Source organism: Melospiza melodia, chromosome 24 (genome assembly GCF_035770615.1).
Source record: "Melospiza melodia melodia isolate bMelMel2 chromosome 24, bMelMel2.pri, whole genome shotgun sequence".
Taxonomy (NCBI): Eukaryota; Metazoa; Chordata; class Aves; order Passeriformes; family Passerellidae; genus Melospiza; species Melospiza melodia.
Genome location: NC_086217.1, coordinates 6230625 through 6253746, shown reverse-complemented (window position 1 = coordinate 6253746; position 23122 = coordinate 6230625). Strand labels below are relative to the sequence as shown.

General features: G+C 47.3%; 1 protein-coding gene across 3 annotated transcripts in view; it reads left to right on the top strand.

Moving 5' to 3' along the window:
* The window catches only part of GAS7 (growth arrest specific 7), a 79826-nt gene that overhangs the window by 30335 nt on the left and 26369 nt on the right, over positions 1-23122 (top strand). For 2 of the 3 annotated variants that reach the window (XM_063175906.1, XM_063175908.1), the window contains exons 2-5: positions 1933-2056; positions 12144-12215; positions 13239-13324; positions 16528-16581. In XM_063175906.1, coding sequence (XP_063031976.1) covers positions 1933-2056; positions 12144-12215; positions 13239-13324; positions 16528-16581 — 336 coding nt within the window. The remainder of the gene's footprint in view (positions 1-1932; positions 2057-12143; positions 12216-13238; positions 13325-16527; positions 16582-23122) is intronic. The other variant, XM_063175907.1, reaches the window with a different exon arrangement.

Below are 23122 nucleotides of genomic sequence, written 5' to 3'. Positions count from 1 at the left end.
CCAGCAGCTGGCACAGTGCTGAGTTTGGATTCAGTGTGAGAATAACATTGATAACACCCTGATGTTTTAGCTGGTGCTCAACCCTAAATGGAGGACTCAGTGTCCTGTGCCAGCAGGAGCTGCAGAAGGAGCCAGGAGGGAGCAAGGCCAGGACTGTCCAAAAGGATATTCCACACCACAGAGCTGGGGGACCTGTTTGGAGGGGCTGAATGCTGCTCAGGGAAGGGCTGGGTATGGCTGTGTAATTGTTCTGTGCATCACTTGTCTTTCTTGGGTTTTATTCCTCTCACTTTTTGTTTCCTCCTGTTTCTTTGTTATTATCATCATTCTCGTTATTATTATCATTATCTTTTACTTTATTTCAGTGATTAAACTGTTCTCCTCTCACGAATTTCACTTTTTTTTCTGGTGCTCCTCCCTATCCCAGGGGTGGGAGGCAGGGAGTGGGTGGCTGTGTAGTGCTGAGTTGCTGGCTGGAGCTAAACCACAATGCATGCACATAAAAGCAAACTGTTTCCTCATTGTTTGCAAGAGCTTCAGCATTTGGCAGTGCTGAGATTCCCTCTTGTCTGTCATTGATAGAGACTGCTGTGCTCACAGCACTTCTTGATTGGCAAAATCAGAAGCAAAGGTAGAAATATTAGTAACCAAAAAACAGAATTAGCACTGCAAAACATAATGCTTGTGTGCTTTTTGAAATGATGCACATTTTGGCAGGGACTACAGCTGAAACACTGGGTTAAGTTTGCTTTTTATACTGTTTCCATCCAACATTTGCTGGTGTTTACTGTATACCATCCCCATCTGTCTCTTAGTTTAAGAATACAGCCATGGCACTCACCTGTGAAAGAGCTCTGCTTTCCCTGCAGTGCAGCAGAGACACATGGAGCACTCTGAAAATGTGACTGAAAGGATCTTGGGGCAATTCAGAGCTTCCCTTGAGCAAACTGCTAATATCTGTCCTGGCAGGGCTCTGGTGCTGACTGTGCAAAGTGGAGGAACACCATGGGCCCCTGAAGTGATCTGAGCTTAATGGTGACCTGCTTGGCACATGGAATCACTGTAGGGTCAAATTAAGGCGAAAGAGCAGTGGGAATGGAGGGACTTCAGTTCCAGAAGGGAAAGAAGGTGTTGGGTACAGAAACAGCAAGAAGCAGCAGAAATGTGTGAAATCTGGATCTTCTGAAACAGAACCCAGGGCTGGATTACCCCAGACTCCTCTTTGTGAGGTTCTCATGCACAGCAGACATAGTCTGGAGTATCTTTGTTGTTTTCAAGGCCAGATATCCATGAAGGGAATATAAGGGAACCAACCTGCTGCCGAATCCTTCTGAAGCTGGTACACTCCCCCACTGCAGAGTTTACTTTTCTTCAGCGTGCTTTTGCAAACAGTAACAGGGGACCAATAATGCCATGGTGGAGGAGCTGTCCCAGCATTTGTTCCAGTACTCTGTGCCATCCAGCGGAGTTTACTGGGACAGAGTTTGGTTTTGTGGTTCAGGTGATGGTGCCTCTGTAAAATTAATGGTGACAGCACCTCCAGTGCTTTGACCCACTGGTGTATCCATGGGAAAGTAAAGGAGGGCCAGATGCCTGCCTCTCCTTCTCAGACATTTGATCATTTCATGTTTTGCATTTTTCTGCTCAACCAGAGTAATTTTTCTTGGACAGCTCCACGTGCTCTTGGGACATTAAATACAGAGGGGTTCATTTCTGTCCCAAAGGGTGATTTCTCCAGGGCAATGCTGCTTCCTGTTCTGGATGAAGCTAGCACAGATGAAGAGAGAAATGGACTGAAATTCTTTGGGTATATTGGAATCTGTAGAATGCCAAACCCCACATCATTTCCTTCCAGCTGTGTGTCTGGTTAGACTTTATGTTATCTAGATATTGACTTAATAGGTTGGTTTTTTTTTTTTTTTCTTTTCTCAGCAGAAACCCAGAAAGGCAACTCCTCAGCCAGGAGAAGACACCTTGAACGGGCACCTTCCCCCAGGCTGGCAGAGCTACATGTCTCCCCAGGGTCGCAGGTACTACGTGAACACCTTCACAAATGGTAAGTGGGGGTGGCTTTCTCTTGGATTTGGGTTCCCCCCAGATGAAGGAAGGAATGATGAATCTGACTCCATGTTCTCAGAAGGCTAATTTATTATTTTATTGCACATATTATATTAAAGAATGCTATACTAAACTATGCTAAAGAATACAGAAAGGATACTTAGAGAAGGCTAAAAAGATAATAACGAAAAGTCATGATTCTCCCCAGATTCTCAACACAGCTTAGCCTTGATTGGCCAATGAATGAAAACAACTGACACCAGAAAATCAATGAAACAATCATCTGTTGGTAAACAATCTCCAAACACATTCCTCATGTGAGCACAACACAGGAGAAGCAAATGAGATAAGAATTGTTTTCCTTTTTCTCTGAGGCTTCTCAGCTTCCCAGGAGAAAAATCCTGGGCAAAGGGATTTTTCAGAAATGTGAATGGCACAGCTTTCCAGTACATATTTCACCATACCAGCCCAGATCTGTTTCAGGAAGTCATCTTGATAGTTGATTTTGATAACAAAAGTAGCGGCAGAGCAACATGATCCTGACACCACACCAGAAGGAAAATACAAGAAGATTGTGACACTCTGTCATCTTGATTCTGATCATCAGAAGATATCTGAAACATTGACAAAAGACAGAGGGTGTAGAGTAGAAATGTCCCTGTCATAAATGTTTTAGAATCAGAAACACTGTTAAAGATACAATTTTTACCACATTCCCTATTTCCTTTGCCTGGAGATATTTCTGTCTATATATACACATCCATGTAAAATAGTTTGATAGAACATCAGATACCACTAAAGTACCATTGGGCAAAACAGAAATGATGAAGGTCACACTCAGCTTGTCCATGGAGACAAGGAAATAAAAAACACATGTATTGGGACAGCACAGACAAAGCTTCCAGTCTGTATTTGTGTGTTCTATTCCCTGTCATGTTGAGAAGCAGACTGAACTCATGATCTTATCACCTGCTCAAGACCTGTCAAACTTGTACCACCTCCAGTTCACCTGAGACTCTGTGTCGACCTGCTCCTCTCATCGTGAGCTCACGGCAGCATTGCAAAACAGGGTCTTGTGACCAGCAAATCCACATTTCTGTAGTAAAGAGAATGCCAGAGTGACAGGAAGGAGAGGACAGCGGGAGCTGACCTTGTTCACAGGGAAGTTGCAGCCATCAGGAGTGACCTCTGGCATTCCTTTATCTCACAAAGGAGAGCAGTGGGCACTTCATGGTCTGTTCAGGGGCTGATGTGTTTTATTGCAGAAGCTTTTGGCCCAGGACTTTGCCAAGTCATTATTTACTGGAATTTGATGCACTCACATCTTACAGGATGCTCCCTCCAGAAAGTTCATTTCCATTTAACTCTGCCTCCATTTCCAAGCACAATTTGCATTGGCTGGTGGGCAGCATCCCCTGCACAGCTGGGGAGATCAGCAGGAGTTAGATACCCATCCCCACTGCACTTCAAATTCAGGGCAGGATGTGATTGTACTCAGTTCTGAGCCATCACTGGGATGGACCCAGACTCACTGGGTTGAGGCCAGGTAAAACCAGTAAGAGGCAGATTCAGTTTCTCTTGTGATAAGAGCTCTTATCACAGAGACCCTGCCTCAGAAAGGTGGGGGACTGGGACTAAATTTCTCCATAATGTCAGTCAGTTTTGTATTTCCCTCAGAAAAGTGACAAGTAGTATAACAAAGGCCAATTGTCATATCCTGCCTGGGAGCTCAGGCCAGCAATCAGGAGATTTCTGATTCCTCTAGGAAGGGAGGATAACTTTGGCACAGGCTGACCAGGGAGGCGGGGGAATCTCCGTCCTTGGAAAATCTCAGAAACTGGCTGGCCAGAGCTGTGGCTGATCTGCTGTTAGCAGTGATCCTGCTCAGAGAAGCTAGGCTGAGCACTTCCAGAGGTCACTTCCATCCAGTCTTTCTCAGGAGAATGCCCAGCCCACCTGTGGTTGTGCTCTCAACCATTACAGTGCTGTGTGGTTCTCAGAATAACAGCGTGTGAGAGAGGGTGGAAGCGGAGTTTGTTTCTGTGTTCTGAGCCTTGCTGCAGGGATCACTTATTCAAGTTCTGTTCAGATGAGAATCTCTTCACCAGACTAATCCTAAACCCACTTCCATCATTGAAAGGCTCTGCTGAGAGGAGGTGTGGGTCTTCTTAAGGGGTGGGACTGTGGCTAAACATTCACCCAGCATCCAGGCAGGGTCTGTGGGAAGGGGACCTGTGTGAAGGAAGGCATTTCATTGATGGGAAAACAGGTCTTAAAAGCAACAAAGGCAGTTTGAAAGCTCACTAAAGGGAAAAACAGAGCAGCAACCATAGTTAAATTACAGTGAGCTGCTGCAAAACTGTTTGCCAGCTCATCCTCAGAGCATGGTCATCAATGGTCCTTTGTCCAGGGGGAGTTTGTGCTGAAGGGAATCCTGCAGTGATCTGCCCGAGAATCCATTCCAGGCAGCATTTCCAGTGATGAATGGCATGTTGACATTGAGAGCACTTATTCAAAAAATAACTTTTAACTGGAGCTGGGAGGGAACACGGTGTTCTCTCCTGCACAGAACAGGCTCAGAATTCACAATCACCCTGGAATAGGAGGATGCTGTTCAGTAAAGATGCATTTAGGATCAGAGATTTCACCAGAAATAATTAAGTGGCAAAGACAGGCAATGGAACAGTTTACAGATGAAGACATTGGGGCTCTGGAGGATCTGAAGTTGAGTGAGAGCCAGCAGTGTTGTGCTAGTACAAACCAGCCAGCATTTTCCATTGTATAAATAGGAGTGTTGTCTGTGAGGCATGAAGTAAGCCTCCAACTTTACAAGGAGCCTCAGCTGGAATATTTTATCTTGTTTGGACTCTACACTTCAGGAAATATGTGAGTCAGCTGGATAAAGCCCAGAAGAGAGTAGCAAAAGTGATGGAAGATGTGGAAAACATAGCCTGTGGGTGAATGCTGAGAGATTGGGGATGTCTGCCCTTAGAAAGCAAAGATGTGGGCAGGGTTGTGGAAGCAGGTTTTAAGTGCATCAGTTGCCATTCGGGAGAATGCTGTTTGCAATGCCTGTCATCGCCAGAAGATTTCAATTTCAACTTCAATTTTCATCTCTAGAACACATTTCAGTTGCAACCAGGACAGCTAACCCTTCCAAGCTCTGTTGGGAATGAAGTGTGAGAGTGCAGAGTTGCCTGGGAGTCTCTATCACCAGAGCAGGTTATGCAAAACCATGAAAATTCATGGTTGGCCTTCTCTGGTATAGTGCAGGGGCAGTAGGACTGCCTGAAATATCTGCCAGGCCTGTTGGTTTCAGTCTGTAAGGCCTAAACTACACTAAAATATTTATCAATATCGAAACTGACAAACGCCTTCAATGGAAGTTGTTCTTTATTTGTTGTCTTTGTATTTCCCCAGTTTTTACAATCATCATGTTTAACCAGGCTCTTGTCACTCATCTGCTGGTTTGCTTTTTCTGGTTGTCTGAGTCAAAGAATCTTAATATGAGTTCAGAGGAGCTTTTCATTTGTGCTTCTCATTTGCAGCTGTGCTGGATCTTCCCGCTGTGTTTTGGGGCAGGTCCTGCCCCTCCATGGACTGTCCTGCCCTGAGCTCTCCAGGGAAAGGCAGGATCAGGCAGGAATGTCCCCAGGCAGCAGCAGAGGGTGGGCTCCACACCGCAGCATCTGCTGGGATGGGAGCAGGGAGGGACATAGCCTTTGAGGAAGGTCATCTGTGTACAAGATTTGGTGTGGTGGAGCTCTGTGCTGCTGCCCAGATGAGCCCTGTGTGTAATTCTGTGCTCTCCTCCTAAAGAAAAGAGGTGTTGGGTCACCTGTCTGTTCAACAACTTGTCTTTCTGACCTTGCCTGGTGCAGCATCTTCTCTGCCTCAGTGCACAAGTCTTTTTTTGGCTTAAATTGTTTTATTGCTCTTAGTGCCTGAACTATTCAGAAGTGGTAACACAAGTATCCACTCACATTCCTGAGGAGGGGAAGTGGGATTTTAGGGTCAAGTAAAATCTTCATTCTTCTGAGCCTTCAAAATACAGCAGATGCCTCCCTTCTTGTGAGGCATTACTATTATTGTCACCATTGTTTTCAGTGGTTGATGTACTTCCACACTGGGATGATCTGCCTTTGTTGTACATCTTGACCCTGAGATGAGCTCAGTTGGTCAGAGCAGGGTGCTAATAATGGCAGGATTGTGGCTTTGATCCCCATGTGGGCCATTCACCTTAGAGTCTGACTCCATCATCCTTCTGGGTCCCTTCCAACTCAGATTATTTTGTGATCTTATCTGATTGTAACAGTATTTCCACCATGTGTTGTTGTGTGGTCTAATTTTCATTGTCTTTACAGGAAAAAAACACAAGGAATTGGTTCTTAACTAGAAATAAATAGAATATATATGAGACAGTGTTCTTCTGTGGAAAAAAATGTTAGGAAAACCAGTAATGAAGGAATTGGGGTGACCCTGGAACAAACAGATGTGCAGAGGTGACAAACAGCACATTCCTGTCTGTCTCCACTTGATATCCCACCAGATAAACACTCCACATTTATCATCCTTTAAAGCAGGTTCAATCCTGAAACCATTGTAAGGGCCTCTGAGCTAGATATGATCTGCCCAGTGAAACCCGGGACAATTTCAGTGCACCCAAGGTTTTCTGAGCATGGCCTTGCCACAGGAGGGATGAGTGTACACCAGTGACAAATACAGCTGGGTAATTCCTTGTGCAACATCCAGAGCCACCCCTGCCATGGCAAAGCACAAGACAGAGTGCCCAGAATGCACGGCCACTACGTGGTTAATGAGTTACTCAGTGCCTGTAGGAGGGGTTTCCAATTGTGTGTGGGTGGTAGATTCAGCAAGAAAATATTTCATTATGCTGAAGAAATTCTCTGATGGGCTGCAGCTGCAATACCTCTTGCATTAGTCAAACAATAGCACTGCAGCTACCTTGCCCATCACATTGAAGATGAGTTGTGTACTTGTGACACCAGTGTTTGTGTGGCTTACTGCCACCTTGCTTTCACAGTTGAGGCCAGCTTTATGTGGTGTGTTCTTATTTTCAGCCTTTTCTTGTCTTTTATGTAAAGTCCTTCCCATTTACTAAACAGCATTTTATCTCCTGGAAAGCAGAACTGCTGCTTTTGTGTTATCTTGATCCTAATTAAAGTCCATATACTCTTAGGTCTTTTACTTAAGGTCCTTCCCATTTACTAAACAGCATTTTATCTCCTGGAAAGCAGAACTTCTGCTTTTCTGTTATCTTGATCCTAATTAAAGTTCACATATTCTTATCTTCACAAGCATCACTAGTGAAATGCCACCTGCAACAGTAAGTTCTGGGGCAGTCCTGAAATGTGTGGCTGAAAGAGGTCATTTTCTTGGAAGTTCTCTGAGTTGAGGGGTTTTATTCATGCCTCACCAGCTATGGTCAGCTCCTGCTCCAGCTAAACTTATGAACTGCAGCTCAAAGATTAAGTCATCTGTGGAGACCCCAAAGAGATGTCAAGCCATTTTTATTACATGTTTTTTCTCATACAGTTAAAATGTTTCAGTGACATTTCCCTCTGATACAGCTAAATGGTGGTTATAGGAAGCTGCCTTGGTAAAGTGGCCTAAAACCTAGAAAAATAAAGCATGTCTCAGAAAGTGCTGGAAATAGCATTATTATCCCTGCTAAGCCTGCAGTGAAGGGCTCCCTTTTGTCACATGGTGTTTGCAAAAGGAGGGGCATGGGAGATACCCAGTAATCATTTTGAAAGATCAAGTGAGAGCTCTTGTCAGCAGCTTTTCCTGTGCTGTGGAGGTGGTGACAAGCACCTCTCTATTCCACATGGACACAACAATTCAGGAACTCCTGCATGGTGCCTTCTCCATGGCTCCATAATGAAACTGTGGAGCATTTAGCTCCAGAAATGGAACTACACATGATACCATGCTGAGGTACTAAAATGAAAAGAATATAAACACATTTGTGAGGGACTGTGCTGGTACATAAAGCCCTGGCCTTTGGCTGATGTATGTTCAAACTGGAAAGCAGCTCCTTTGACCTTAGAGGGCTGCTGAATTAATGGAAGAGGGACCAACAATTCATTCTTCAGCAGTCATGGTATGATCACAAAAATTGTCTGCTTCAGGATATTCTCAGGAGAAGTTTCTTGACTAACACAATTCCCAGAGTGTGTGGCTCTCTGACACATCATGTCATTTCTCATTCTGCCAAACAGGAGTGAACTTGCTCCCCCCAAACACCACAAAGGTTTCCACTTTTCCTCTGGTAGGAAATGTTTCTCCACTTCTGTGGAAACCCTCTCTGGCTCCATTGGCCGCTGGAGCTTGGATCTCATAATTATTTTTCCTTTTACTACGTCATTGCAGTTTTAACAAGTGGTTTTCTCCTGCCTTGCTGTTCACTAACTCAATTCCACAGAGCCACAGAGTGGTTTGGGTTGGAAGGGACCTTGTGCCAGCTCCCTGCAGGGGACACGTTCCACCAGACCAGATGGCTCCTGGCCCTGGCCTTGGGGATCTCGCAGGGCTGCAGTACTTGTTTTTGTTCACAGCCCTCCTCCAGACTCTGCAGTTGTCTGCTGGGTCGTCTCTCTCAAGGAAACTGCTGGTTATTCCTTCCCCACACTGCCTAGATGGCCTAATTAGCACGTGGCTGATCAGGGACGACAGAACTTGTTGGTGTTGGTCTGCCAGTGCTAAGTTGCACCCAGAGTGCAAGGCTGCAGCTTGACTGGAACATCCTCTGGGGAAAACTGTGTGGGATGTCAAATCTGGGCCAGTATGGAATCTGTCCTTAAAGCCATGATCACTGTTTTACCACAGGGTTACAAGCAGCCTTCTGATTTTCCAAGCACCAGGATTGTGCTGGTATTCCCAGAGAGGACTGTGACTTTCCTGGATCAGACAGTGCATTATCTCTCAACAAGCCTTCTCTGTGTCTCTGTAAAAAAAAGCCATCCCCCCACTCACTTCTAATCCCCGCTCTCACTTCTAATCATGACTGAGCTGCAGAGAAATCTGTAATGTCACAGTTTTACCTTGGTAAACGTAGTTGCTTCCAGTAGATGGCATTCCAGCCATGCAGTCCTGATCCAGATTAGTTCCTGTCCCTGCTTGAGCTGCCACAATAATCCCTGCACAGAAGGAGGCTTTTTTTTTCCTCCTAATGCTCAAAATAAATGGAGTTAAAACGCTCTTGTTCATTTCCTACCTAATTAAAGATGTTTTTTCTATTTAATGCATTTTATAGCATTGGGGTTTTTTTCTTTATTTTTCAACGTGCTTAACTCCAAAGTCATTTTATTTTGGAAAATTTGTCAAGACACTGAATGTTTTGGATTGGATTCACAAATCTGCTAACCGCTGGGCACTGCTCTTTCATGTGTGAATTTTTTGCCCTCAAGTTATGTGTCTGGGTCCTCTGTGTGGCACAGGGGAGGAATGAGGCACAGCAGCTCCACAACAGCCAGCAGGCAGAGCAGAGACCAGTTACAAGGAGCAGCTGGTGATTGTCACAGAATCCCAGAACATTCTGAGCTGGAAGGGCCCCCAAGGATCATCGAGTCCAGCTCTGGAGTGAATGGCCCATACAGGGATCAAACCCACAACCTTCATTTATTAGCACCATGCTCTGGCTGACTGAGCCACCGCTCTTTAACCAATTAATTACATTTCATATATATTTGGTGGGTTTTTAGGTGCATTCCTCTGCAGGGTCTCAAAAATGCTGGAGACAGGTATGCTTGTGTGAAACCCCCAAGCCAAATAGGAAGGTAGCTTGTTTTACTGCTAACATCAAAGTCAGTGCTGGCAAAAAACCATTTTAGTTCACTGACTGCACTGGGGCTCATTATCAGGGGGCATCACAGTCCCTTCCCACAGACCTCAACTCACATTATTAATTAATCAACATTTTAAAATAAAAAAAAATCTACAAGACACCTGTGTCATGGACATATTTTCTGAAAAATACTTTTGCTAGGATTTTTTCCTCCTGAGAAGCTGAGAGGCCTCAGGAACAAAATGTAGACATTGATTATCTGCTGCTGTGGAATGCAACAGGTGCATCTGTGATTGGCCCATGTTGGTTGTTTCTAATTAATGGCCAGTCACAGTCCAGGTGTCTCAGACTCTCTGGTCAGTCACAAGATTATGTTATCATTCCTTTCCTTTCCTTGCTAGCTTTCTGATTAAATCCTTTTTTCTATTCTTTTAGTATAGTTTTAGTATAAAATTTTCTTTTAATATGATATATATCATAAAATAATAAATCAGCCTTCTGAAACATGGAGTCAAGATTCTCTTCTCTCGTCCTGGGACCCCTGTGAACAGCACCACACACCTGGGTACTGTGTTATTTACCTTTGCCTTACAGTAAATGGAAATTAGAATTTATTTAACCATGCACTTGTGGATTGTAAGCCAAGACAAGCTGACTCATAAAAGGCAACTCTTTGCATTTCATTTTGCCTCTGTTTAGTTAAGACACTTCTCAGTTCTTCTTCATTGACCTAGCGTAGAATTTATTTACTTACTACCCAGTTCACAAAAACAAGCTAAAATTTAAATATTCCCTCGTGATTCAGCAAAGCTTCTAGTTCAAGTTTTGCACTTGTAATGGAAGAAAAGGCTCAAAGTATTTTTCTTTGCAGTCAAAAGCATGCTGTGGCTTAGGGAGGGGGTGAGAGGGGAAGGATGGGGAGGGCCAGGGCATGTACAGGTGTGTGGGTGGCACCTGCTTCCATTTGGGATCTATAATCCTGAGTTCTTTCTGAAATAAGGAACCTCACACAACCCTTGAGGACACTTCTGTGCATATATATACACACATAGACATTTATATGCATATAAATACATATATGTATATACATATGTGCATGAATCTATATGTAAATATAGTTTTTTTATGGTTGTTGAATCATATTAACATCCTGCTTGATGCCTAAATAAGCACTGACCCAGGACAGGAGGCCTTTTTTGCCCTGAGAGAGGTGTTCACTGCCAGCTCTAAAATCCTCAAGGGCTCTCCTCCATCACTTCCTGACCATGTTCATCCAGAATATTGACACAGGTGCAGGATTTCAGGCTTTGGCAGAATTAGATGGTTGCTGATTGGGATTTGGGAAACAGCAGTTTCAAATGAAGCAGGCAAAGTAGTTCTCGGACTTTTTTACTTGCTAATTTTCTTATTATGACTATTATGACTTGCTGATTTTCTTATTGATACCATCTGGCAATCAATTTTGTTTAGCTGATTGGGAACTGAGATGTGCATTCAAAAGGAATGGTTCCTTGGGCTTCCTGGCTGGACTTCTCTGGAAGTTGCTGCTCTCACTCCACTGTCTTCTGCTCACAACTTCTAAAAAGTTTGGCACTTAAGTCTTCTGTCTTCAGCATGTGGTCAAAATCAATTTTGCATTTGCTGAGATGAGCAGAATGGTGAAACTACAAAGGCAGCTGAGGGGGGAAAGCAGCAGCAGCAGTCTTTGGAGTGTCACAACTGGTGTGACAAACGTTTGCATATTCCAGCTGCTAAGTGACTTGAGTGGAAAAAAAGGAAACTTTCCAGGGAAATATTTTTTTGGGGGGGAAAAACGGTGCTAAGGCTTGTGTATATGACTGAAGGCACATCTGTGAGTCACTCACAGCTGCCTTCCATGGAGGGAGCAGGGGCAGAGGCACTCTGTCCCCAGGCTGAGGACCAAGGCTGGCACCTGGCAGTGCCCACAGTGGGCTATAGGCAGTGCCCAGGCTGGCTGGCCTTCAGTGCAGCTGGAAAGGCAGCCAGTGCAGCCAGGTGAGTGTTCCCAGGCAGTGACCTGGAAGAACCAGTGATGCAGCTTCAGCCTGCTCTGTCTCCACCCAGCCCAGCCCAGCTGGCCGCTGCGGCAGGAAGAGATGAGGGGAGAGAGGAAGGGCAGGGAGGTGCAGGCATCTTCCTCACAGGGTGAGAACCTGCTTCAGAGGGCAGTGAGGGTCAGACCACTGGTTTATGTGTCATAACTATGGTATGTGTACCAAAGCCTCCATCAGCCTGACACTGGTGTTTCCCTTCACAGAAACGACGTGGGAGCGGCCGAGCAGTGTGCCAGGCACTCCCAAGAGCCCTGTGTCACAGAAGAGTTCTGCAGGTACTGTCTGATACTGTGCCTGGCTGAATCTGCTCCTCCACCACTCAGCAAAGCAAAGGAGAGTGCTGTGATACACTGGGAGAGGGACTTGATGGACATATAGAATCATGGAACGGTTCAGGTTGGAGGGGACCTTAAAGATCGTCTCATTCCACCCACCTGCCATGGCAGAGACAGCTTCCACTGTCCCAGGTGATGGAATATGCTCCAAGCCTGGCCTTGGACACTTCCAGGCATCCAGGGGCAGCCACAGCTTCTCTGGGCACCCTGTGCCAGGGCCTCACCACCCTCACAGATTGTCTCTTAATCTCTGATCTCAGTCTATCCTCCCACAGCTTAAAGCCATTGCTCCTTGTCCTGTCACTCCAGACTCCTGCCTAATGTCCCTTTCTGGCTCTCCTGCATCCCTGTCAGGCTCTAATGTCTCCTCAGACCCCTCTCTTCTCCAGCCTACATGGTTGTGAGAGTGTAGCAGAGCAAACATGGTGGAGCTTTCCCTCCTAGTAGTTTGTATGAAGATTGTGCATTTCATTGTGACCAAAGGATTTATGATGTAGTTGAGTATCTTGTTTCAACACTAGTTTGAGCATTATTCATTGCTCAGTATATTAAAAAGAAAAGGCAATTTGTAGTTCCATGCAGGAACCAAAAACATCTTGCAAGGCTTGCTTTCTTTACATGAAAACTCCCTTGGACCAGTACTTTTAGTGGATGCCAGGTGCCCAGCAAGCCACTCTGTCATTCTCCTCCTCAAGTGGATGGGGGTGAAAACTACAACAAAAGGGTTGGGATAAGGGCAGAGAGACACCACTCATTATTATCATGAGCAAAACACACTCCACTCAGTAAAATGTTTAATCTATTACCCATCAAATCACAGTAGGGTAATGCGGAATACAACTAAGCCTTAAACACTGTGATCTATATCTGCAAATTCAGTTATGGGATTAATTTTTAAATTTAAATCTTAAATTTCATTGGCTATCAGCAGCAAGCCTGCTAACTCTCCCTCTGTTCTTGCAGTGAATGGCTACTATGTCTCTGGGTCCCCTGTGCACCAGCTCGACTCGGGTCACACGAGCCTCCGAAAACCCAGTGGGGACCCCCAGGTAAGTTTTTTTGGGAAAAGCCAAACAGCAGGATCCAAGAGTAAATGGGTTTCTAAGTAGTTTAGGAATCCACCCAGAGCAAGAAGTCAAGAGGTCATTTTCTTTTAGAAACTCTCAGATCAGACAGATTTGTGTGTAGTATAGTTAGGCTTTGTGTCCAGCTGGTAAAACAGTAAAAAAAGCCAAGATGCTTTGGAATTTTTGTCCTATCACTCCTTTCTGAAAAATCCACCAGGCCACTTCAGTCACTATTAGCAACCCTATGAATTTTCCTGCCACTCCAGCCTGAACCCTGGGCCTGTGTCCAGCACAGTCCTCTCTTTACATTTGCACATCCGCCCATGTCTGTATCTCATTGTATTTTCCTGCAGCTCCAGCTTTCCCTCCCAAAGACAGTATTCACAAAGAATTCATCCAAAGCTTTTTTCTCAATGACTTCATCCACTCTGGCCTGTCCTTTCACAGCCCCTCCTCAGTGCCTCACCCAGCACATCACCCCGAGTTAACCTACAGGATGCTGACCTGTGCACCTCCCCTGCCTTTGTCCAAATTTCCAATAAATATCTCTGCACTTTTGCTTGCAACACGTCATATCCCTGGGAAATTCTTCCCCACAGATGTGGGGATGCAGATGCAGCACAGGGCCCTCTTCCAGCTCCTCCCATGAAACTCTTTGCTCCCTGCCAAAACATCCCCATATGACCATGTGACTGCCACAGCTGCTGGATCACACTTCCCCACCCTCTGGCGTTTCCCCAGTGGTCCCAGACCTGACTTTTCTCTGTTCCTTTCTCTGTGAAAGTTATGATTCCTTTCACAGTGCTAAATATCCCTGGGGAAATGCCTGGCTTATTGGTGTGCTGCTGCCATGTGGACCTGGCCTGCCTGGTGCTCTCAGTGTCTCTGACATTCTCTGTTTCTTGGGCTAAATTTTGTGTTGTCTGACAACGGTCCCACTTTGCCTTGACCCTCTTTTCTCACATGCTGCCTCTTAAGTAGTTCCTTTCACCTAGGTCAGTATCCCTGGTTTAGATTCATGGCATTTCTCATGATACAGTCCAGCTCTTTGGATTCTCTGTTTCTTCTGCATCAAACATCTTGTACTAACTCCCTGTGCTGCTGTTTCTCTGAGCAGTTTGCCTGGGCTGGAGACAGTGAGCACCTAAACTAGGTCAGAAGCATTTTAGAATCTGATGTAGTGCATTACCAGACACCCCTGTCCACATATCTATTGTGACTCCCTCAGAGAACCCAGAGAAACTTGTAGGCTGTGACTTCCTTCAAAAAGTCCCTTGTGAATCTTTTTGCCAAAAAAAAAATAATTTCTCAAGGCATCTGACTCCCATGTTTTTGTAGTTGGCATGGAACACAGATTAACTTCTGCAGAATTTCCTTTGTAGCAACATTTGCCACCTTCTGTTTTTACACTGCTGAGTCTTACTCAAATTCACAGACACCTTTATACTCAAATTTACATCTAAGATCCATGAGGAGTCAGAGACACAGAATGGTTCAGGTGGAAGAGACTAAAGCCCATCCAGTCCCATCTAGACACCTTCCACTGTCCCAGGCTGCTCCAAGCCCTGTCCAGCCCGGCCTTGGGCACTTCCAGGGATCCGGGGGCAGCCACAGCTTCTCTGGTCACCCTGTGCCAGGGCCTCACGGGGAAAAATTTCTTCCTTCTGTCCCATCTAACTCTGCCCTCTGGCAGTGGGAGCCATTCCCCCTTTTTCTATCGCTCCAGGCCTTTGTCCACAATCTCTCTCCAGCTTTTTGTAGACTGACCTCATGTACTGCAAGTTTCCACTGAGGTCTTCCTGGAGCCTTCTCTTCTCCAGGCTCTCTCAGCCTTTGCAGTCCTTGCTCAGCTGACTCAAGCATCAGCCTGTCAGAAATCCCTCTCATGGCTTTTCTCACTCCCTTCATCGCCTCCATGGTACTTTCTTTCCACTGCTCCTTTATTACAGGTTTTTCCAAACTGAACTCCTGGGTTCATCCCTGCTTTGAACCTGCTTTGAATTAGTTCTGAATCCCTGACTGGCTGCTGGTGGCATTAATTCTCAGAACAGCTTGTGTCTACGCCCTCTTGGGAAGCTGCTTTTCCTGGGGGCTGGGGCAGCTTCTGCAGAAGAGTCCTGAGTAAGGAAAGCATCCGACCATAAACCTGTGGTTGCAAGAAGCTGTTCTGCATACCCTCAAAGTCTTTTTGGCCTGTCTCTCTCTCTCCTTGTGTGTCTTGGGCCATCCTAAGCTGCTCTGCTTTGACTGCTTCCTTGTCTGTTCCTGGCACGGGCCGTCTCCCACTGTGGAGCAGCTCCTAAGCTTTGGCCAGGATGCTTTCTTGGGCCTGGGCAGCAGCCACCATGCAAACAAATGCTGGCAAGGTCCCTCCAGCAAGCTCAGCCACATTTCTTGGAAACAGGTCAAGGGGTGGGGGGAAAAGCCACAACTGAGAACAACGCGGAGCTATGCTGTGCTGGGCACTCAGCCAGACCTTGTTTATGGCTTCCTAGAGAGCAGCTAAATGCTGCCCGTTCCAGTTGCCACAACTGCCACCAAGGGGACAGCAGAACAGCCGTGGAACTGCACGTGTGTGGTGCTGGCACCTTGCTGCTGCTGGGTGTGGAGTCCCCGGACGAGCACCGGGTGGGATTTGGGGTGGGAGTCCCAAATGATGCCAGCAGCAGTCACAGCATCTGAGCCCCACCTGCGACAGGGACAGGGGGCACTGGGGCACATTTGTGTCCCTGTCCCCAGGGGGATACGATGCCACCATTCCACAGACAGGTAGGAGCTGCCTGATGGCAGGACACTGTCACCATCAGTGGTGGTGTCCAGCAGTGTCCCCAGCAGTGGATGTTCCCATCCCTTGTCCCCGTTCTCGCACCCATCAGAGCAAAGTGACACCCATGGGACACCAAGACTGCTGTCCCTGTCCTCGGGGGGGGGTGTCACGCCGCCATCCCACGGCGTGGCAGGACACTCTTGGCACCCCCGCCAGCAGTGCCACCGTGCCAGCGGCGGGGGCGGGAGAGGCGGAGCAGCGAGCCGGGGCCTCCCGCAGCTCCCCCTCCCTCCCTCCCTGCCTGCCTCCCGGGCCGAGCCGAGCCGAGCCGTGCCATGGGACCCGCCTCTCCCCGCCCCGCGCAGCCATGCTGGGCTCCGAGAGCGGCCGCGATGATGCGCTCCGCTTCCCTCCGCAGAGCCCGGGCTCCCCGGCGGCGCCGCGGCGGCAGAGCAAGGAGAGCAGCCTGACGGTGAGAGCGGGGCACGGGGCTGGGGGCGTTCGTGGTGGGCACCGGGGCTGGGGGAGGTTCGTGGTGGGCACCGGGGCTGGGGAACCGCGAGGGGTTCGTGATGGGCACCGGGACTGGGGGACCGCGGAAGGTTCGTGATGGGCATCGGGGCTGCCCATGAAGAGCACCGGGACTGCAGGACCGCGGGGATTCTGTGATGGGCACCGGGGCTGCGGGGATTCCATGCTGGGCACCGGGTACCGCGACTGGGGGACCGCGGGGATTCCGTGCTGGGGGCACCGGGTCTAGGGGTATTCTGTGATGGGCACTGGGGCTGGGGAGCCGCAGGGATTCCGGGCAGTGGGGATGGGGAACCGCGGGCATCCCATGCTGGGCACCGGCCTTCGCAACCGCGGGGATTCCGTACTGGGCACCGGCGCTGCGGAGGTTCCGTGATGGGCACTGGGACTGGGGGGCCGCGGGGATTCTGGGCAGTGGGAATGGGGAGCCGCGAGCATTCCGTGCTGGGCACCGAGGCTGGGGGACCGCGGGGGTTCCGTGATGAGCACCGGGGCTGCGGGGATTCCGTGATGGGCACCGGAGCTGGGCAACCGCGGGGATTCCAGGCAGTGGGAATGGGGGACGGCGGGCATTCCATGCTGAGCATCAGGCACCGGGGCTGGGGGGACCGCGGGGATCCCGTGCTGGGCACCCCGTGCCCGAGCATCCTGCCCTGAGGATCCCGTGCTGGGCACCCCGTGCCGGAGCATCCTGCCCTGAGGATCCCGTGCTGGGCACCCCGTGCCCGAGCATCCTGCCCTGAGGATCCCGTGCTGGGCACGCCGTGCCGGAGCATCCTGCCCTGAGGATCCCGTGCTGGGCACCCCGTGCCGAAGCATCCTGCCCCGCGGCGTTTTGGTGTTCAATCGCCGCTAAACCCGCGGAGGGTTTGGGATCTCTGCCCTATGCTGGGGTTCAGGCACGGTTCTCCGTGGAATGGTGGTGGTTCCAGGATGAGCAGAGGGAATGCGGTGCCTAAAGAGGTGCCTGGCACTCTGACCAGGTGTCCTGAAAAAACTTCCTCATCTGATCATCTCCACAACAGTGTACTGGGAGAAGGACTGAAGAGTTAGAGGAAGACAGACAGCAAATTTATTTTTTTTCCCAATCTGTATTTGAGGTGTCTAGGAGGTTTCTTTTGCCAGAGTGTCCAATTAAAGATTTCTGATGGAAAGTACAGGCAAAGGTTTTATATTTCAGTGTGAAGTTAATCTTACATTTACTTTTAGTCTTTATAATTAAGTATAACTGGCTCAATGATGAGACTTTTTACAAGAACGTGTAGTGACAGGACAGGGAGCAGTTTAAAATTGAAAGAAAGAAGATTTAGGTTAGCTAGTAGGAAGAAATTCTTCCATATGAGGGTGGGGAGGCCCTGGTACAGCTCTGGCTGCCCCTGGATCCCTGGAAGTGTCCAAGGCCAGGTTGGAAAGGGCTTGGAGCAATTTGGGATAGTGGAAGGTGTCCCTGCCATGGCAGAGGGGTGAACAAGATGGGCTTTAATGTTCCTTCCAGCCTAAGCCATCCTATGATTCTGAATGGAAATGTTCTCAGTTGTATGATGTATCTCACTTTACAGACATTAATAACTTTAGTGTGCTTGGTGACCTCATCTGGAACACAATTAGCACTTGTGAGCTCTTCAGTGCAGGACAGGTGATTAAAACCAGAAGGGAAATCAAAATAGATGAATGAAAGTGGCTAGTAATAGAAAGTTTTATTCAAATGGAAATCAGAAGAAATGAACAGATAAATTAATTTTCGGCAATAAAAGCTAGGCAATTCTTGCAGCTGCAAGTATTGGCAGGATATCAAGTCCCTGAGAACAAAAGGAATAATTTAAAATTATACATCCTTGTTAGTGTTACTATGAGGAGGAGATTGTTGTCTGCATTGTCACGTGCAGCCTGCAGATTTATTCATTAGTGGGCTGGGTTGCTGGTGACAGAGACCAGGGCTCAAAAGGAGCACATAGAAGTGCCTGTGACTGAGATGTGAGTCAGCCACTGCCATGCAGGTACAGTGTTCTGGGGCAGGAGGGGGAAATCTTCAACAGTTTTTGAGAAAAAAACACTTTAATCAGTGATTTTAGTTATAAAAATAGGCTGTTACCGATGTTAGTACTGGCAATTGGTTTACTGAGAGTGTGGTGTGCTTTGAAGCAAGTACAAATCTGGATGTTCAGGCATTTTTGTAGATGTCTGGGAGAATCAGCTGTTCCAGGGCTGCAGTGGCTGGGGCAGGAGACGTGTCCCAGCCCTTGAAAGGAGCTCCTGCCTGCTCACATTGGGGGGTTGAGATAAATCATGGGCTGAGCAGTGTCCAGAGGGACTAGGCATGGTCACACAGGGTGGGGTGCATGAGAGCACGAGGAGGAGAGCTTGTTTTCTGCAATCCCTGTTCCTTACAGGGCTGAGGGCTCAGGCTGTTCTCTCAGGATGGTTTTCCATATTTACTGGCCCATGTGCCATCAGGTAACATCTGCAAAGCAAACTGTGTGTTATGTCAGGGTCACTGGCTGTGCGTTTCTCCTGCAGAAGCTCAAAGCTTTCAAGTGGGATGAATCAGATAGACAAAAATAAGCTAATTTTAACAGCTGTTTGCTCCAAGCCATTGCCTCCATCAAGGCAGCATTGTGAAAAATGAATCTCATAAGGAGTGTAAACTGTAAAACAGTGGAAGTGTTTTTCACTGTCTCCTAGGAGGTTCTGTGTGCTCAGTGCCACTCAAGCTGACGTGGGGATGTTCTGCTCAGCAGAGCTGCAGGGCATGTCCTTAGCTTGCTGTCAGATGCTTTTCCTTGCTCTGTAGCTGTGCTCAGGCACAACCTCTTCTTGCAGAGGGGAATTCTGTGATCTACTTTGAGGCTTTTGGTCCAGGAAACCTCCCTTCAAAGCGAAATCCTGTGGCACACAAGCTGCAGACATCAGGCGATGTCCAGCCAAGCTGTTGCTGCGTCATCGCCTTCAGCAGAGGAGTGGGAGCATCTTCCTCAGGATGCATCTGCCTCCTCTGCATCCAAGTGGCATTTAGCAGCACAGCTTCTGGAAACCCTGAAGGCAGGTGGAGCTGGAGTATTTCCCATCTGTGTGCAACCAAGCAGAATAATCTGGTGTTTTCTCTTTGGTCAGTGAATGTTACTGACATGGTCTTCCATCTTCTTTGGAGGAGAAACTCCAGCTGGGTATATCACAGTTATGAAACTGCAGGTGTGTGGTCTTTGCTGGTTTTACAATTAATTTCAAGGTGCACTTGCTGTTTTAAGGCTGGATGGTTTGCTGGCTGATTCCTGAAGCCTCTGGTCTGTGGAAGCTGGAGATATTTACAATAGGTAAAGGAGAGCTAAATGCAGAATGTACAGGGGGATTTCACCTGAGGAACAGAGCTGTGTCTTACTTGGAAGAGCAGGAAAGCTGCCTGATTATAAGGTATTTCTGAGTGTGGGTTTTTTTCTTCAAAATTCTCTAGTGCCTTGTTGGGATAGTGCAGGACCTGGAAAATGCTGGTGTTTGGATTGCATGTGCTGGCTGGCCACGTCAGTGAACAGTGCTGCAGATGGGAAGAGGGGCAGCCTGTGCACAGGAACTCGGGATTTCCTGCTCTCTGCTCTGTGTGTGGCAAGTGTGACACACACAGGGCTGTGATGAGCACAGGTTCAGCCCAGGTCCCCCCTGTGCCCTGGCGCTGACTGTGGTAGATACTGTCACAAAGCCCTGGTTGGGCAGGGGCCTGAATTATCTCTGAACCTTTCTACAGATAAACCAAGTGGAGAGGGCTCGTCCACACTTTTGGCAGAATCTTTCCTTTGAAGTAGGAAGGAATCAATGGATTTGTTAACAGTGAGGACTTGAATTGTCTGTTCTTCCCTTTTGTGGTACCATAGCTGCAGCATCACCCTACCAGAGCTAAAACCCAGGGCAAACTCATGGTGTTGAAGCTGCCCAGACACAGCCTAGGCATTTCTGGGCTTCCCTGTCTGGGGAGAGTTCAGACTGCCCAAGCTCTTCTTCAGCCTTTGCATTTGGCTTTTTTTACCCAAATGGTTCCATTTGCCATATGAACTCAATGTTGGATGTTCTACTTTCTGAGTCTCAACTGAAATAGTAAAGAACATACTGAAGTGAGGCAATCTGGGACAGCTCTTCTGTGTTTAAGGTGCTGAGAATGTGTAGAAATCAAAAAATAATGTGCATTTTTAAGTTGAAGAGATAAGCAAAAATGTTGCCCTGCTTTTAGTCATGTGAGTGTGGCACAGTAAGTTCTCCTGCTCTCTGCTCATTTATTTATGTTGTGACTGATGTAATAAACATGTAGTTGATTATCTAAGCTTTGATCAAATTATTCTTGTTTTATTCTTGTTGCTTGGCAATGTCTCATTTACTGATGAGTGACTTCAAAGCCTGTAGAGACTCTGAAATCCAGGAGATTAATGTGCATGTCCAGCCCAACAAAGTTTGTTGTTCCTGTGCAAATCCTGTGCATTCACCTGGCTCCCTGGGTCTGTTCCTCTTCTGTCACCCTTTTGTGTCTCAGACATAATTAAGAGTCACCTACACCATAAACAGCTCATTTTGTCATTATTGCCAGTGCACTCGTGGGAAATAGGAGCTGGAATATTCAGCTGTTAAGGGTATAATTGCATCTGCTCATGATCAGTACACAGGCAAAAGTATTTTAATCCATTGAGTTTGGCACACAGCTTGTCAAGAGAAATGCGTTTGTGCTGCTTGTTTGATCCCCTCTGTGTGTGTCCTCCACCAAGCTTTGTTTGTCACTGTGTTTTTTTCCTTCTCTGACTCTGATCCTGCTGTCCCCTTTAATCCAGTGGCTCCCAGACAGGTTTTCTGGTGCCACTCCTGGCCCATGGCAGCTGGAAAGACAAGCTGCTGTCCCCTGGCAGGTTTGCTCAGCTCTTCCTTGGGGTTTTGCCCTGCTGCTGACTTGTCATTAATTTTGCTTTGTTGCAAGCTGACAATAGCCATCATTTTGACAAAGAGGCTGCATAAGAACTTAATATCATGGTGAGGCTGATTATCACCTCACCTGTCCCAGTGGAGCTTGTGGGAATGCAATGCAGGTCATCACACCTTGTTTTCTCTTCATGCTCTGTGATTCCATCATTATCTGAGAGACCTGCTTTAATTTGTTTTGTTTCTTCCTGGCAATTACGGCTCTAATAGTCACCTTCTGCAAGCTTTTGTTGGGCCTTGCTGGCAAGTCAGCATTATTCAAATATCCACAGTGCCACAGGTCTGGATTTGGAGCTTGCAGGGAGCCTGGACAGCTCTCAGGGATGTGAGCAAAGTGTGATCTCTCAAAATTAGTGAGGGCAGTGCTCCTTTGCATGGAGGGAATGTCACTGTCCGTGGGACTGATGGAGCTGTCAGACATGGGGACATCACCCCAGGTGCTTTGGCTGTCCTCACATCACTCAGCTCATCAGTGGCACCAAGCTGGTGAAGCTGAGTGGGGTTTTTTCAGCTCCCTTTGCTTTTAGAAGGAAGAAAAGGAGCATTTCAGAAAGGGGGAATGCCACCCTGTCACACCACTGCTGCTCAGTGCCAGCCTGGTGCTCCCCTCCTGCTGGGAAATGCTGGGAGGTTTTAGAAATGATGGGAAATACCAATCCAAGAGCTCTTGTTTGAGTGTAAGCAATCTGGGGTAATGAAAGGAAAGAAAGATCACAGGATAATCCGTGTAGTTCTATGGAATTTTTAGTAGTATTTCTAGAGTTTAGAAAATTTTCATGCCCCCTGCTGGGACTTAGTGTAAAAAGATGTAAATTCTGTTAAAGTCTGTTTACCATAATATTTTTGTTTGTGTGTTTGTTTGTTTTTAAGATTGTAAAAGCTTCTGCGTTTATTTTTTGATTCTGGCACCAATTCCCTTTTAAAAGTGATACTAGACCCAAATGGCCTCATGACTCTTCCCAGACAATTCAGCATCATTTCCAGACAATTCAGCCTTTAGAGAAGTGAAGAATATTTTGATTTATTCCTAAAACTTTTAGAAACACTTGAATTCACCCTGCTTTCATCCCCTGCTGATGTGCACACTCACTGTTCCACTTGCTGCTGCATTCCTGGAGTTCTGTGCACTGCAGTGAGACACTGTCCCCAGTCCAGCCCTGGCATTTCCAGTGACTCTGTGGTTATTGCTTCAGGACGTGGACACTCACTGTCACATCTCTAATCAGCAGCTTCCAACTGACACAGATTCAGCTTTTGTGGAGCAGGCACTGCCTTTAGCAGGGAGTGGGAATTTCCCATGCTGGTTCTCTTTGCAGATTTTTCAGCTGCAGGATACAATTTCTGTGCCACCCACTATAGACCACCTCCCTGTCCTGGTGTGCAGTGCCACGACACAATGATCCAACTCAGGATATTCTATATTTCTATGGTTCTGTGATGCCCAGACTTCTGTTAAAGGCTGCAGAACACACTTGGGAAGTGCAGTTGGTTAGAGCACAGCCATCCTGCTCTCAGCTGAGCTGGTGCATGAC